Source organism: Cebus imitator, unplaced genomic scaffold, assembly GCF_001604975.1.
Source record: "Cebus imitator isolate Cc_AM_T3 unplaced genomic scaffold, Cebus_imitator-1.0 Scaffold449, whole genome shotgun sequence".
NCBI lineage: Eukaryota > Metazoa > Chordata > Mammalia > Primates > Cebidae > Cebus > Cebus imitator.
The window spans coordinates 2,946,346-2,959,742 of record NW_016107764.1 but is presented as its reverse complement, the minus strand read 5'-3'; the positions used below and the strand labels follow the sequence as shown (position 1 = coordinate 2,959,742).

At 63.0% G+C, this 13,397-nt stretch overlaps 2 protein-coding genes across 16 annotated transcripts in view; one reads left to right on the top strand and one right to left on the bottom strand.

The window, feature by feature from the left end:
- The window catches only part of BOP1 (BOP1 ribosomal biogenesis factor), a 30,133-nt gene extending 25,826 nt beyond the window's left edge, over nucleotides 1-4,307 (top strand). For 4 of the 5 annotated variants that reach the window (XM_017511645.2, XM_037732465.1, XM_037732462.1 and 1 more), the window contains 13 exons: nucleotides 1,349-1,503; nucleotides 1,579-1,696; nucleotides 1,786-1,887; nucleotides 1,968-2,180; nucleotides 2,265-2,426; nucleotides 2,496-2,576; nucleotides 2,698-2,767; nucleotides 2,848-2,980; nucleotides 3,057-3,237; nucleotides 3,315-3,603; nucleotides 3,735-3,819; nucleotides 3,903-4,010; nucleotides 4,089-4,307. In XM_017511645.2, coding sequence (XP_017367134.1) covers nucleotides 1,349-1,503; nucleotides 1,579-1,696; nucleotides 1,786-1,887; nucleotides 1,968-2,180; nucleotides 2,265-2,426; nucleotides 2,496-2,576; nucleotides 2,698-2,767; nucleotides 2,848-2,980; nucleotides 3,057-3,237; nucleotides 3,315-3,603; nucleotides 3,735-3,819; nucleotides 3,903-4,010; nucleotides 4,089-4,242 — 1,851 coding nt within the window. In that variant the 3' untranslated portion in view covers nucleotides 4,243-4,307. The remainder of the gene's footprint in view (nucleotides 1-1,348; nucleotides 1,504-1,578; nucleotides 1,697-1,785; nucleotides 1,888-1,967; nucleotides 2,181-2,264; nucleotides 2,427-2,495; nucleotides 2,577-2,697; nucleotides 2,768-2,847; nucleotides 2,981-3,056; nucleotides 3,238-3,314; nucleotides 3,604-3,734; nucleotides 3,820-3,902; nucleotides 4,011-4,088) is intronic. The other variant, XM_037732464.1, reaches the window with a different exon arrangement.
- A 162-nt stretch (nucleotides 4,308-4,469) lies between these two features.
- Nucleotides 4,470-13,397, bottom strand: part of MROH1 (maestro heat like repeat family member 1) — a 117,112-nt gene continuing 108,184 nt past the window's right edge. For 6 of the 11 annotated variants that reach the window (XM_017511636.2, XM_037732458.1, XM_037732460.1 and 3 more), the window contains 11 exons: nucleotides 11,330-11,495; nucleotides 10,594-10,790; nucleotides 7,535-7,672; nucleotides 7,093-7,207; nucleotides 6,422-6,568; nucleotides 6,106-6,294; nucleotides 5,643-5,798; nucleotides 5,443-5,577; nucleotides 5,241-5,355; nucleotides 5,109-5,174; nucleotides 4,470-4,773 (listed from right to left, as the gene is read on the bottom strand). In XM_017511636.2, coding sequence (XP_017367125.1) covers nucleotides 4,688-4,773; nucleotides 5,109-5,174; nucleotides 5,241-5,355; nucleotides 5,443-5,577; nucleotides 5,643-5,798; nucleotides 6,106-6,294; nucleotides 6,422-6,568; nucleotides 7,093-7,207; nucleotides 7,535-7,672; nucleotides 10,594-10,790; nucleotides 11,330-11,495 — 1,510 coding nt within the window. In that variant the 3' untranslated portion in view covers nucleotides 4,470-4,687. Of the gene's footprint in view, nucleotides 4,774-5,108; nucleotides 5,175-5,240; nucleotides 5,356-5,442; nucleotides 5,578-5,642; nucleotides 5,799-6,105; nucleotides 6,295-6,421; nucleotides 6,569-7,092; nucleotides 7,208-7,534; nucleotides 7,673-10,593; nucleotides 10,791-11,329; nucleotides 11,496-13,397 lie in introns of those variants that run through there. The other 5 variants (XM_037732457.1, XM_017511638.2, XM_037732459.1 and 2 more) reach the window with 4 other exon arrangements.

The following is a 13,397-nucleotide window of genomic DNA, read 5'->3' as shown; positions in this document are numbered from 1 at the left end:
CACGCCCCGCCCCTCCTGGCCCGGAGGCTCCTCGAGCTGCCCGTCGAGTCCCTGGGCCTTCTGTGGCCACGCTTGCGGGGGCGGGGTGCGGGTCTTTGGAGCATCGTCCTGTCTCTGGGGATGCGGAGGAAGCGGGAGGCCTCTAGGCCACAGTTACTCAGGGCCCCAAGACTGCAGTGCCCCCCGCTCCGCAGGAGAGGGGAAGGAGGTCAGCGGGACCCACCACCCCACTTTCTCCTGTGGCACAACCGTGTTAACCCAGCCGCCCTGGCCCTGCTGCCTGACCGCACCCTGTCTGTCTGACTCCATGTGCGCCAGGTCCTGCCTGTGCCAGGCCGTGTGTGCAGGGGGCGGGCACAGCCGAGCATTCAAGGGCCTAGAGCTCAGTCCCTGCCTATCTGTCCTGCACCTGCCCCTCCAGGCTTGGCACAGACTGTGCCTCCTGCGAGGCCCTGACCAGGTCCCCAGTTCCTGTGCTGTGTGGACCCCTCTCCTCGTGGGTCTAACCCACCTTTCTCCTGTTCCTCTCCAGGGCCACGAGGCCCCTCAGGAGACATACACATACCCCTATTCTCCAGTTTGGGGATGGCCCCCTTTTCCCATGGGGAGGAGAGGGAAGGCAGGAGTGTGGGGAGGTGCTGGGGGTGGCCCTCTGGGGAGGGGCAGGGCCCAAGGGGGTCCCTCCTATGGCAGGGGGGGCGGCAGGCTCCCAGCTGTGCTCTGTCTTGCCTGGGCCCCTCCCCGTGGCTACTGTTGCAGGAAGCAGCCGCCTGGGCAGCAGTCCCCAGGCTGGAAAGAGCGAGGGTGGCGGCTGGCAGGGGCTGTAACCAGGAATGTGCGTCCAGGAACGTGGCTGTTCTGCCTGGGGAGGGGCCGGGGGCAGACAGCGGGGTGCTCCCACGGAGAGGCCTCGGCTTCTGTCTCTCTGTGGAGTGGGTCAGTTGGGGTCTTCCCTGCATCCCTGTCTTGCAGCTGCCCACTTCTGCCTAAGGCCCCTGCCAGGGGAGGGAGCCCGAGGGTGATGAGGTCATCCCTGTCTGTGGCTGCCCAGAGCCCTGGCCAAGGAATCCAACGAGGGGGGAGCTCTGGGGTTGGCACCACTTCAGTGGAAAATGTGAAGGTGCAGCTCCGGCGCCTCCAAGGGCGGGGGTGGGGGCAGCGTGGCCACCGTGCCACGTCAGACCCCAGGGCTGGGGAAAGGGCGTATGTCGGGGCCAGTGACCTCAGGGCCCTTGAGGCTGGGCCTGCACTCACTCCGCAACCTCTTCACCTGCTCCCCTGGGTGACCCGATGCCGCGATGGGCCTTGTAGGGTCAAATGCTGACATGGTGGCACCCGCTGGCTGCAGGACATCCGGAACACGGTGGGCAACGTGCCCCTGGAGTGGTATGACGACTTCCCCCACGTGGGCTATGACCTGGATGGCAGGTGCATCTACAAGCCCCTGAGGACCCAGGATGAGCTGGATCAGTTCCTGGACAAGATGGACAACCCTGACTACTGGTGAGGGCCGGTGGGGCAGGGCCGGCGGCCAGGGTGGGCCTGGGGGGTGGGGCAGGTCTGACTGGCAGCCTCCAGGCGCACCGTGCAGGACCCAATGACAGGGCGGGACCTGAGGCTGACCGACGAGCAGGTGGCGCTGGTGCGGCGGCTGCAGAGTGGCCAGTTTGGGGACACGGGCTTCGACCCCTATGAGGTAGGTGGCAGCGGCTGGCCTTGGGGGGTTCTGAAGGCACCGTCAGGGGCTCTGCCACCCCGGCCCACGTGCCCACGTCTGTTCCCCAGCCGGCTGTCGATTTCTTCAGTGGGGACGTCATGATCCATCCGGTGACCAACCGCCCAGCCGACAAGCGCAGCTTCATCCCCTCCCTGGTGGAGAAGGAGAAGGTGCGGCTGCCCCGTGCCCCTGGGGCTGGGCCTGGGCTGCCCACCCTGTGTTGTCTGTCGTGACCCGGCTGTCTGTGCAGGTCTCTCGCATGGTGCACGCCATTAAGATGGGCTGGATCCAGCCTCGCCGGCCCCGAGACCCCACCCCCAGCTTCTATGACCTGTGGGCTCAGGAGGACCCCAATGCCGTGCTGGGGCGTCACAAGATGCACGTGCCCGCACCCAAGTTGGCCTTGCCCGGCCATGCGGAGTCGTACAACCCACCCCCCGAATACCTGCTTGGCGAGGAGGAGGTGGGCCTGCGTCGGCGGGGGTCTGGGCCCTGCCCCGATGCTGCCCCCCGACCCCCCTCACCCGAGTCCCCCCGGCCTCCACAGCGTGCAGCGTGGGAACAGCAGGAGCCCAGCGAGAGGAAGCTGAGCTTTTTGCCGCGCAAGTTCCCGAGCCTGCGGGCCGTGCCTGCCTACGGACGCTTCATCCAGGAGCGCTTTGAGCGCTGCCTCGACCTGTACCTGTGCCCTCGGCAGCGCAAGATGAGGGTGTGTGGGGGCGGCACGCCTGGGGGGCAGCACGTGGGGCAAGGCTGACCTGGCGCTCTCCTGCCCCAGGTGAACGTAGACCCCGAGGACCTCATCCCCAAGCTGCCTCGGCCGAGGGACCTGCAGCCCTTCCCCACGTGCCAGGCCCTGGTAAGTGGAGACTAGGGGGCTGGGGTTGTGCCCTCCGTGCCTGGCTCCTCGCCTGCTGAGTGGAGACTAGGGGGCTGGGGTTGTGCCCTCCGTGCCTGGCTCCTCACCGCCGCCTTCTCAGGTCTACAGGGGCCACAGTGACCTTGTCCGCTGTCTCAGTGTCTCTCCTGGGGGCCAGTGGCTGGCTTCAGGTGGGTCTGAGCTGGGGGCAGCCCTGAGCTGGGGGCAGGTGGGATGTCCAGGTGCTGAGAGCCTTCCCTGTTGTGCCCAGGCTCCGATGACGGCTCCCTGCGGCTCTGGGAGGTGGCCACTGCCCGCTGTGTGAGGACTGTGCCTGTGGGGGGCGTGGTGAGGAGTGTGGCTTGGAACCCTAACCCTACCGTCTGCCTGGTGGCTGTGGCCGTGTAAGTGGGGCCCCTGGGGGCAAGGGAGCCAGGGGTGGCGCCATGCTGAGGGGCTCTGTCTGGGCCTGGCCCACAGGGAGGACTCGGTGCTACTGCTGAACCCGGCTCTGGGGGACCGGCTGGTGGCAGGCGGCACGGATCAGCTGCTGAGTGCCTTCGTCCCGCCTGAGGAGCCCACCTCGCAGCCCGCCCGCTGGCTGGAGGCCTCGGAGGAGGAGCGCCAAGTGGGCCTGCGGCTGCGGATCTGCCACAGCAAGGTGTGTGGGTGCGCTTCGGGTGAGGCTCCGTGGGAGGGGCCTGGCTCAGTCAATCAGCCAGCCTTGCCTTCCTGCAGCCAGTGACGCAGGTGACCTGGCATGGGCGTGGGGACTACCTGGCCGTGGTACTGGCCACCCAGGGCCACACCCAGGTGCTGATCCATCAGCTGAGCCTTCGCCGCAGCCAGAGCCCGTTCCGCCGCAGCCACGGGCAGGTGCAGCGGGTGGCCTTCCACCCTTCGAGGCCCTTCTTGTTGGTGGCGTCCCAGCGCAGCATCCGCCTCTACCACCTGCTGCGCCAGGAGCTCACCAAGAAGCTGATGCCCAACTGCAAGTGGGTGTCCAGCCTGTCTGTGCACCCAGCAGGTGAGGGGTGGGGGCTGTGCACCCGGCAGGTGGGGGGTGGGGGCTGTGCACCCTGCAGGCGGGGGGTGGGGGCTGTGCACCCTGCAGGTGAGGGAGGGGTGGGACACTTGAATCATAGCCTCGGGCCCTAGGTGACAACGTCATCTGTGGGAGCTACGACAGCAAGCTGGTGTGGTTTGACCTGGACCTTTCCACCAAGCCATACAAGGTGCTAAGGTGAGAAGAGCTGGGGGTGGAGGCGGCCAGTGGAGCCCCTCCCTCTAGCCCGAGCCTGCCTTCAACCTGGTTGCTCCCCACAGACACCACAAGAAAGCTCTGCGGGCTGTGGCCTTCCACCCCCGGTACCCGCTCTTCGCATCAGGGTCGGACGACGGCAGCGTGATCGTCTGTCATGGCATGGTGTACAAGTGAGTGCCAACCCTGCCTGGCCCCCTCCCCAGGGCAGTGGTGTCTGGCTGTGTCCTAAGTCATCCTTGTCCCCACAGTGACCTTCTGCAGAACCCCCTGCTGGTGCCTGTCAAGGTGCTGAAGGGACACACGCTGACCCGAGACCTGGGAGTGCTGGACGTCATCTTCCACCCCACTCAGCCATGGGTCTTCTCCTCGGGGGCAGATGGGACCATCCGCCTCTTCTCATAGCTGTGCCGCCTGCCCTGGGGCCGGGGCGGTTGCGCTGGAGTCAATAGAGGCTTTTCCCTGTGCTGCCTGGTGCTCCCACCTTCTTGAATTGGGGTTGCCGACAAAGCCGCCCCCACCACAGCGCCGAGCCCCCCCACTCGGTGTTGCAAAACGGTGGGAATACCACACCCAGCCCAGGGCACCCGCTGGCCCACCCCCTAAGAGGCTGTGGCATCGCACCCTGTCAGTCATTTGCTGGGAGCAGATGAGTTTATTGGGCGCACGGCCTCCCACACCCTGTCTGGCCGTGGCACATCCCTCACTGAGGGCTTGGGTTTGGTCCCTGGCAGTGCCTGTTCTGGGGCCAGGCCCCTCCAACCCTGCGGCTGGTCCTCAGGAGGCCCTGTCTTGGAGCTCAGGCACAGGTCTGGGTGGGTACTCCTTGCCGGGGGTCCTGGCCGGAGCCTCAGGCGAGCTTCACCAGGCGACCCAGGGCCTCAGCAGCCCTCGTCCGCACCTCTGGGGCCGGGTCCTTCAGCAGGATCTGGAGTGCTGGGGGCAGAGGGAGGGGCTGCCTGGGGCAGTGCCTTGCAGCCACCGTGCCTGGGGGCTGTGACCTCCGCACGCCTATGCCTGCTCATGGGCCACGCTCTCCTGACAGCCTCTGCTGGGAGGGCTCAGGAGCCAACGGAAAGATAGTTTTTCCTTTTTTAGTGTTTTTTAAGCTCTTTTGGAACAGTTAAGAAGTTTCCGTGAATTACTAGAGACGATGAGGTCACCAGTGACAGGGAAAAAAATCCTGAAATCCAGGAAAATCACTTAGTCCCTGCGGGTGCCTACAGGGTCAGCAGGGCCCAGCACAGGGGCCCTGTGGAGGGGGTGCTCACCCGAAATGAGCTGGTCCAGTTCCACCTGTGGCTGCTGCCTGGGCTCCGCGTGCAGCACTAGGAACCCTGTGAAGTGGGGGTGTCAGGCAGGGCTGCCAGCAGAATGGGGGCAGGGCAGGGGCTGGTGCTCACCCGTGAACAGTGGGGCGGCGGCTCGGACGTCCTCCCAGCTGCTCTTGAAGTAGAACAGGCAGGTGCTCAGCAGGCGGCCCAGCAGGTCTGGGAAGTGGTGCATCTGGGGAGAGGCCTGGTCAGCTCTTCCTGGCCCCCCCACCCGGCCCCGCCCCATCCACCTGGCCCCACCCCATCCACCTGGCCCCACCCTGCCCCTCACCAGGTGCTTGCAGGTGGTGTTGAGGAACTCCCCGAAGTGCAGGGCCCGGCCCTCCTGCAGGTGCCTCTGGAAGGCAGCTGAGAGCTCCTCACACGCCAGGTTGGGGCCACACATGAGCAGGGCGAACCTGCAGGCCTGAGGGGTACAGTACTGAGGCTGAATCCAGTTGAAGCCACCCGCCCCACCCCCTGGCTACTCACGCTGGCCACAGCGGCCTGAGGGTCCTGCAGGTGCAGCAGCAGAGGTGCCAGCCCGCCCATCACCTGGTCCAGGAAGACGTCCTCACAGTCTCCGTGGCAGACCTTGTTAAGGTGCCCAAAGAGGCGGATGGATGCCGTCCGGAACTCCATCTTCTCCTGGGAGGGACAGGCAGCATGCACCCCTTACATGCCGTGCCCCTGTGGGCCTACCTGTCCTAGCCCCTGGCACTGATGGTGCCCTCGCCTGACACAGGCCAGGAAACACTCCCTGATGGGTGGGGGCTGCCAGGCCCAGCAAAGCAGCACCCACGCAGGTCTGAGCTCTCCGTGGTCACCTGGCAGCGGTGGGAGAATGACAGGGAGCAGGATGGGGCTGGGGCTAAGGCTCAAGAGTAAAAGGCAGGAAGGGCTGGGGCCCTGCCTCCCCCACCCCCCCCACCTCCCCACCCCCAGTGCAGCCTACACTGTCGAAGAAGGGCCGGATGCGGATGGCCATGTGCAGCAGCCCCGAGCGCAGGTCCCAGGCCTCCATCAGGTCCAGCAGCCGTGCCAGGCCCACCATGGCTTCCAGGGCCACCGGGCTGTGAGGGTTGTCGCCGTCATCCAGCCCGCCAATCATGGCTGTGAGGAGCTGGGGGCCGTGGGCCCGCACCTGAGGATACCCTACATTCAGCCTGGGTCCCAGAGTCACCGTCTGCCACCCCACCAGACAGGGTGGCATTCATGCACAGCCCGCACCCAAGCTCTCTGGGCCCCAGAAGGGCTGGGGGCCGCCCCACCTTGTCAGGGCTGCCGGAGGCCAGGTTGGCCAGGCCACGGAGCACCAGCCTCCGCACACTGGTGCATGTGTCTTTCTGCCGCGCCGCCAGGCTCTCCAGCAGCGAGTCCAGGAGCATCAGGTCGTTGGCCACGTTGCTGTTCAGCAGCTGCAGGCAGGGGTGCCGTGACTGCCCCTCCAGCTGACCCTAGGACCCAACCCACCAGCCCATGCCCAGAACACCAGAGGCTGCCCCCACACCGGTGAGGCAGATGAGGTGCAGGACCTACTCCCTGGCTCTCAGATCTGTGGCAGCCCCTCCCACTTCTGCCGCTGGGGCCCACTCTGAACCCCACTCTGCCCTGTTGCATGGCCATGGGCAAGACCACACCACCAAAGTCATCTGGAGTTCCAGGGGTCAGCCCTGCCCAGCTACAGGTGTGCCCAGCAGGGCCTGGGCCTCAGAGCGCAGGCTGCAGGCAGCCAGGGTCCTCCTCTCACCAAGAACAGAGGTGTTCTTGGGCTGGATGGAGCAAGTTCTGGCACACCAGGAGGAGGTTGTTAGTGTCCACATCCCTCCCTTGCAGGCCATAGTTAGGGGGGGCCTTTCAGGGTTTGGAGAACGGTGTCCCGTGCCTGCCCTGAGCAGGAGGCCCAACCTGATGCCCAGTCTCCTTCCCTGGAAAGGCCTACCTCAGCCAGGAAGGCGGTGGTGGTCACCCTCTGGACCTCATAGGCACTGCTCTGTGTGTATGCCAGCTCCTTCAGCACCAGGGGTAGCCGGGGCCCCGCATGCTCAGCCATGGCCCTGGAAAGGGGGTTGCTGAGGGTGCAGGGGCCGTTGCTGTGCTGCACCCTACCCAGGCACCTCCCACCCTGCACAGCCCTGGTCAGTCCACCTCCAGCTGCCAGGCTCTGGGAGTTCTTCCACTCATAGGTGCCTTCCAGCGTGTCTCACCAAGCCTCTGCAAAGGGGTCTCTCCCCATCCCCACCCCAGGGAGTGAACAGGCAGTTCAGGCCACCACTGGCCTGACACACATAGGACCCTTGCCTGATCACTGTCACGTCCCGGGCCCCCAGAGATCAGTTGGAGCCCAGCCAGTGCCGGAGCTGCAATGGGCTGGGACGGCTCACCTGGCCAACCTGGTGGCCCCCTCCTCATGCCCTGCCGAGGTCCTGAGCAGCTCCCAGCCTCCTTCTTGGTCCATGCGCTGGGCCACAGCCTCGCTGCCGCTTCGGAGCAGCACAGCCCGCAGGGTGTCCACAGCAGAGCTGCAGGATTACCAGGGTGCTCAGCTGGTGGGGACACATGTGCCCTCCTCCCTTCCTGAGGAGCCACTCCGGTCTGCAGCCACTGTGTGTTGTCCACCTGGCGGCTAGCCCTATTCCTGCCAGAGCCATCCTCCAGGAAGCAGGCTCTGGGCCACCTGCTGGAGCGCCCGTTTTCCCCACCCAAGGCAAGGATGCAGATGTTGGCTCTCATCCAAGTGAGAGCTGGACACAGCCAAAGCCCCCTGGCCACACCTGCCTGCCTTTCTGGACATCTGGACAATGCTGGGCACCCATACCACAGGTGCCCACCCCTGGGCCTTTCCTGCCTGGCACCTCAGGCTCTCACATCTGTACCCCAGGAGACTCCATAGCCCTCTGGGAAGCAGCCAAGCCAAGCCCCTGATCCATTCCCAGTGTTGGCTGAGGCTGGCTGGCAAGTGAGTGGGAGGATGGTGCTCAGAGCTGGAGTGGCTGCAGGGGTGCACCCAGCCCACCCATGCTGAAGAGCAGGCAGGTCTCTTCCCACTCCCACCCCAGAGAGTGAACAGGCAGGAACTCGGGCCACCGCTGGCCTGACACTTGGACAACTCTCCACCTCTCCTGACTCCCCAGAGGCCAGAAACTGACAGGGAGAGTTTGATGTTGAAGCCTCCACAGGGCCCGGCTTGAACCTGGCATCTGCCATCAGCTCAAATGAGCCCTTCTCTGCCGAGGCTGCCGGTGGGCAGGACATAGCGTGTGACCCAACAGGCATGGTCTGGGGAAGAGGATGCCCTGCACCAGCATCCCCACCCAGCAGGACCCTCCCTTGCAACTCGGGTGCCCACGGCCCCCTGCCACGTGGCTTTCTGCTGCCCACTAGCACCTCACACGTTAGGCCCCTGATGCCTGTGGACCTCTGCCTCCACAAGGCTTCGTCCTCAGGAGCGCCTGGCCCAGAGAAGACAACCCCCAAGCAGCATGAGCCATGTGGTGGCCACTGGCTGTGGTGACTGCCACTGCACTGGTCACCTGCCAGGTGTCCCACAGGCTCCCTTCCCGTAATGGGCTCTTGACCAGGAGGCCGCAGGTGCTGGGACGTGGGGTGGGCCCGGCAGGGAGCAAGTGGCCCTGCCAAGCTGGGGGACAGGTCCTGCTCGCCTGGATGGTGTTTAGGGCTCTCATGCAGGTGGGATCCAGGAGGGTGTGGTGAGCACAGGAGCATAGGACAAGCTTGTTAGAGATCTAGTGATGGGTCTCATGAAGCTTCTGGGAGGTTGGACACACAGGCCGGTGATGCCAGCAGGACTGAGGTGGCCTGAGAGCTGCACAGAAGCTGCAGCAGCTGAGGGCCATGGGGGTCTTGGCAGCCCAGGAAGCAGGTGCCAGGGGTCTGCTTCCAGTATACCACTGCCCCCATGGGTATGTCTGGGTGGCCTGGTGCTAACCAACAGCAGGGCCAGCCCCTCACATGGCCCTTGATGAGTAACCCCAGGCTCCACTCTCAGGGGGTCCCTCCCCAAGGTAGGACATGCTAGAAGGCAGCTCTGGGTGTACCAGGAGTCCCATGGTTCCAGTGTGGGGCCTGATCTTTGAGCCCAGGTAGCCTGGGTGCCAAGGGGGCTTCTAGCCCTGGGAACAGGACAGCCAGCACTGACCATAGCAGAGCTGAGAAGCACACCCATCACTGCGTTCACGGGAGGTGCCCTTGACACCAGCAGGCCGGGCCAGCCCAAGCAGAAGAAGGACCCACGGTCAGTTTGGCTCAGCCTCCAGCTCCACACCCTGCTCCAGGTCTTGAGGCCTGCAAGGCGCCATCTGGACCAAAGGCTGCACTCCAGGCTGCAAATGGCACACACGCAGCAGTTCACAACCAGCTACAACAAACCTAACGGGAGGCGTGTGTTTGGCTCAGGAACGTGTTAGTGATTTAGACGAGGGTGCCTCCCTTGCTTTTGTGGCCAGAACATTTAAGAATGTGGCACCCGCAAGGGTCTGACCCACTGGCGACAGCCTATATGCCAGGCTCTGCAGTCGTCCCAGTGAAGGGGTACTTGGGGGTGGCCCCACAGTTCAGGGGCAGAGACACTGACTCCCAGCATGCCAGGCCCAGCGGCTGGTGGCTGCCCGTCCCATTCACATTTTCCACTCAGTTTGCGAGGGGCTGAGCAGCCCTGGCAGCTGGCCCCACTGGGGTTTATGAGTCGGCCTGTGGCTGAGCAGCCTGTGGTGCTGGCAGGGGGGTGAAGTGAGGCTGTTCCCCTAGTGCATCCTTGTGAAGGTGCATGCCCAAACCTGGGCGGCCTGGGTGGGACGGAGCCAGAGCCCTCCAGGGCAAGCAGGACGTAGCAGCCCTGTGTTCACATGGGCTCATGGTCCTGGGGGCAGGCCACACAGCCAGACCTGCCCAGGGTGTCAGCTTGCTCTGTCTTCTCCATGGGCCCAGGATGTGTGTAGGACCTGAAGTGCCTCCATGTCAGGGACTTTGGCAGCTCCTCCATGTGGGGCTGGGAGCACGTGCCAAAGGCCGCTCTGCTGGGACAGTTGCAGGGACAAAGCTGGTCCTGCCATGGCTGGCTCCAGTCTACACCCCAAAGACTCCCCATAACTCCACTCCCAAGAGAAGGCACCACCCTGATCCTGTCTGAGCTGCCACATGAAGCTCCCACCAGCTGCCCATGTTGAGCACCACTGTGCATATTGCCCTCAAAGTTGAGGAGGAAGGCCTTAATAGCCGGCGTGAGAAGGGTGGCCGTGATGTCACCACTGGTGGCTCAGCCCTGCACCTGCGTGAGGCGCCTTGGAGGCAAAGTCACTCTGTGCTCCCCATGGTTCCGATCTGCCGTCCCACCCCCCCACCGTGTTCGTGTACGCACGTGTGCAGACACATGTGCCTGTGCTTGCAAACCAGTACTGGGGGTGGGAAGTGGGGACCCAGATACCTGCAGGGCTCCAGGTTCCTGGTGGCTAGGGCTGGACTGGCACCCCTCCTTTCCTGAGCCTGCAGGTTCCGGGGCAGCTGGACACCCACAGTGCAGCTGACGCGCAGCAGAAGCGCCACAAACAGCTGGGGGTAGAGTTCCAGCACGGCTGGCCCCACCGCAGGAGTGGACATGACCTCGAACAGCGCACAGGTGGCCTGGGGAGAAGTCACCACAGGCCATGCCTCCCTCCAGGCCACAGCAGAGTCTGAGCCCTGCACCTAACAAGCCTGCATCCCCCATCGTGCCCCCTGGATCCCATGGGTGGAGCTCCAGGGAGCGGCAGCACAGGCAGGTCGAGGCACACCTCTGTCCAGCTTGGCCCTCGGGCAGAGGCAGGAGGCAGGAATAGACGGGCAGCCAGCCTTCACAGGACAGACCTCAGACCATTTGCTCTCAGCTCCTCAGAAGGGAGGAGGAGGAAATTCTCACAGCTGCTTTACTGCTTAAAACATTGCCAAGCTGGGTTTATTTTTTTTCTGCAGGATAAAACGTGAAGTGGTCTCCCCTGAGGGCCCACACCTGTGAGGCCTTTACGAGCCTGTGCTCAGAGTTCCCGGCCGGTGCTGCTGCCAGGTGCCCGTGCGGTGGTGTCCTGGCCACCTCATCGAGGGGCCTCCCCCCACCCCCCGCCCCCTGCACCGAGGCAAGCAGGGCAGGGACAGTGGGTCAGGGTGGCCCCGAAAGCCTGACTTACCGAGAGAGGCAGAAGCGTGGCCACGCGGTCTGGGGTTCGGCCCAGCAGGAAGGCTCGGCTCTCCTTGAATGGGACGTCCCTGCTCATCATCTCCAGCAGCAGCCCCAGGACCTGGGTAGCCAGGCGAGGTTCCGCCGCCAGTGCCCGCCACAGCATGCAGGTGTGGCTGGAGCAGGGCAGGAGGAGATTCACCTTGAGGCCATGGCTGGTCACAGCACTGCCAGCACCTGGGCCAGGCATCCCTGCCCACCACCACCTGGGTGCTGTGGACCCTGGCTCCACAATGCTCAGACCTGGCCACCAGGCTCAGCTGTAGCCACCTGGGAAATGGCTTCTTGGCCTCAGATCTGAGCTCACCCCTTCCTCTGACGCCAGGGGTCTGTAAACAGAGCTGGTAATAAAGGACACAGAAAAATCTGGGCCTGTACACAGAGGGCCCAGGGCAGCAGTGTGGGAGGTCTCTGAGGGGCTGCCGCGCGAGAGAACAAATCTTCCCTGGAGGAAGCAGCGTCTGGCCCAGGCCTCAGGACGGCACAGGTCAAAGAGCGCAGCTCACAAGGAAACCCACCAGTGCTACCGAGACCACTCAGATGCCAGACACACCGTGAGGCAGCTCTGCTTAGCGCTTGCAGAAATAAACAAACTTTAAAGCATGTGATGGGAACTGGAAATTCTAAAAACGGGTACAGCAAATTTAAAAGAAAACCAAACAGCCCTTTTAGAAATGAAACACGAATGCGGACATATTTGGTGCCAACCTAGACACGGTAGAAAAGAGAAACAGTGACCAGGAAGATAAAGAAATTACTCAGCAAATAGGAAGATAAAAAATTTTCAGATAAATTATTACAGAGAAAGGGCTGGGCATGGTGGCTCATGCCTATAATCCCAGCACTTTGGGAAACCGAGATGGGAAGATCATGAGGTCAGGAGTTTGAGACCAGCCTGGACAACATGGTGAAACCAATCTCTACTAAAAATACAAAAAATTATCTGGCGGTGGTGGTGTGCACCTGTAATTCCAGCCACTCTGGAGGCTGAGGCAGGAGAATGGCTTGAACCTAGGAGGCAGAGGTTATGGTGAGTGGAGATCATACTATTGCACTCCAGCTTGGGCAACAGAGCAAGACTCTGTCTCAAAAAAGAAAAAAACATTACAGAGAAAGAATAACGTGGGGATGCAGAGGACAGAATAAGACGCAGAAGATGGAATGAGGTTTGGCATACATTCGATGGATGTCCCAGAAGGAGAGGAAACAGAATGGCTGACAGGGGGAAGGCTGAGTTCTTCAGAACTGATAACAGATACTAACCTACAGGAAGCCCTGAAGTCTAGCAGAGTAAGTGACAAGCAACTTCCGTCTGCAAACCGTAGACCAGCCACAAGCAGGGAGGGCTTTCCTTGACAGCCACGGTACTAGGAGACTTCACCTGGCTCTCAAGAGTGATGGCAGAAGCCAGAAAACAGTCATGTGCTGCCACACACACCTGAGAAAACTCCACTGAACGGGGATACTGAGCCGCAGAAAGAACAGCCACAAGCAACGGCCAAAGACATTCTCCAGTAAACAAAGGCGGACAGTTTGTCACTAACCGATCCTTGTGGAGGGAATTCCAGAAGACATCGTTCAGGTGGAAGGAAAGTAGCGCCCAAGAGCAACGCCATGTGGGAAGCCAGGTCAGTAATGCCATGCGGGAAACGCAGGTCAGTAATGCCACGTGGGAAACCAGGTCAGTGACGCCACGTGGGAAACGCAGGTCCGTGATGCCACGCGGGAATCACAGGTCAGTACTGGCTGCGCCCAAGAGCAACGCCACGCGGAACACAGGTCAGTAATGCCACGCGGGAAACGCAGGTCAGTAACGCCACACGGGAAACACAGGTCAGTACTGGCTGCACCCAAGAGCAACGCCACGCGGGAAACGCAGGTCAGTAACGCCACGTGGGAAATGCAGGTCAGTAACGCCACACGGGAAACACAGGTCAGTACTGGCTGCGCCCAAGAGCAACGCCACATGGAACGCAGGTCAGTAACGCCACGCGGGAAACGCAGGTCAGTAACGCCAC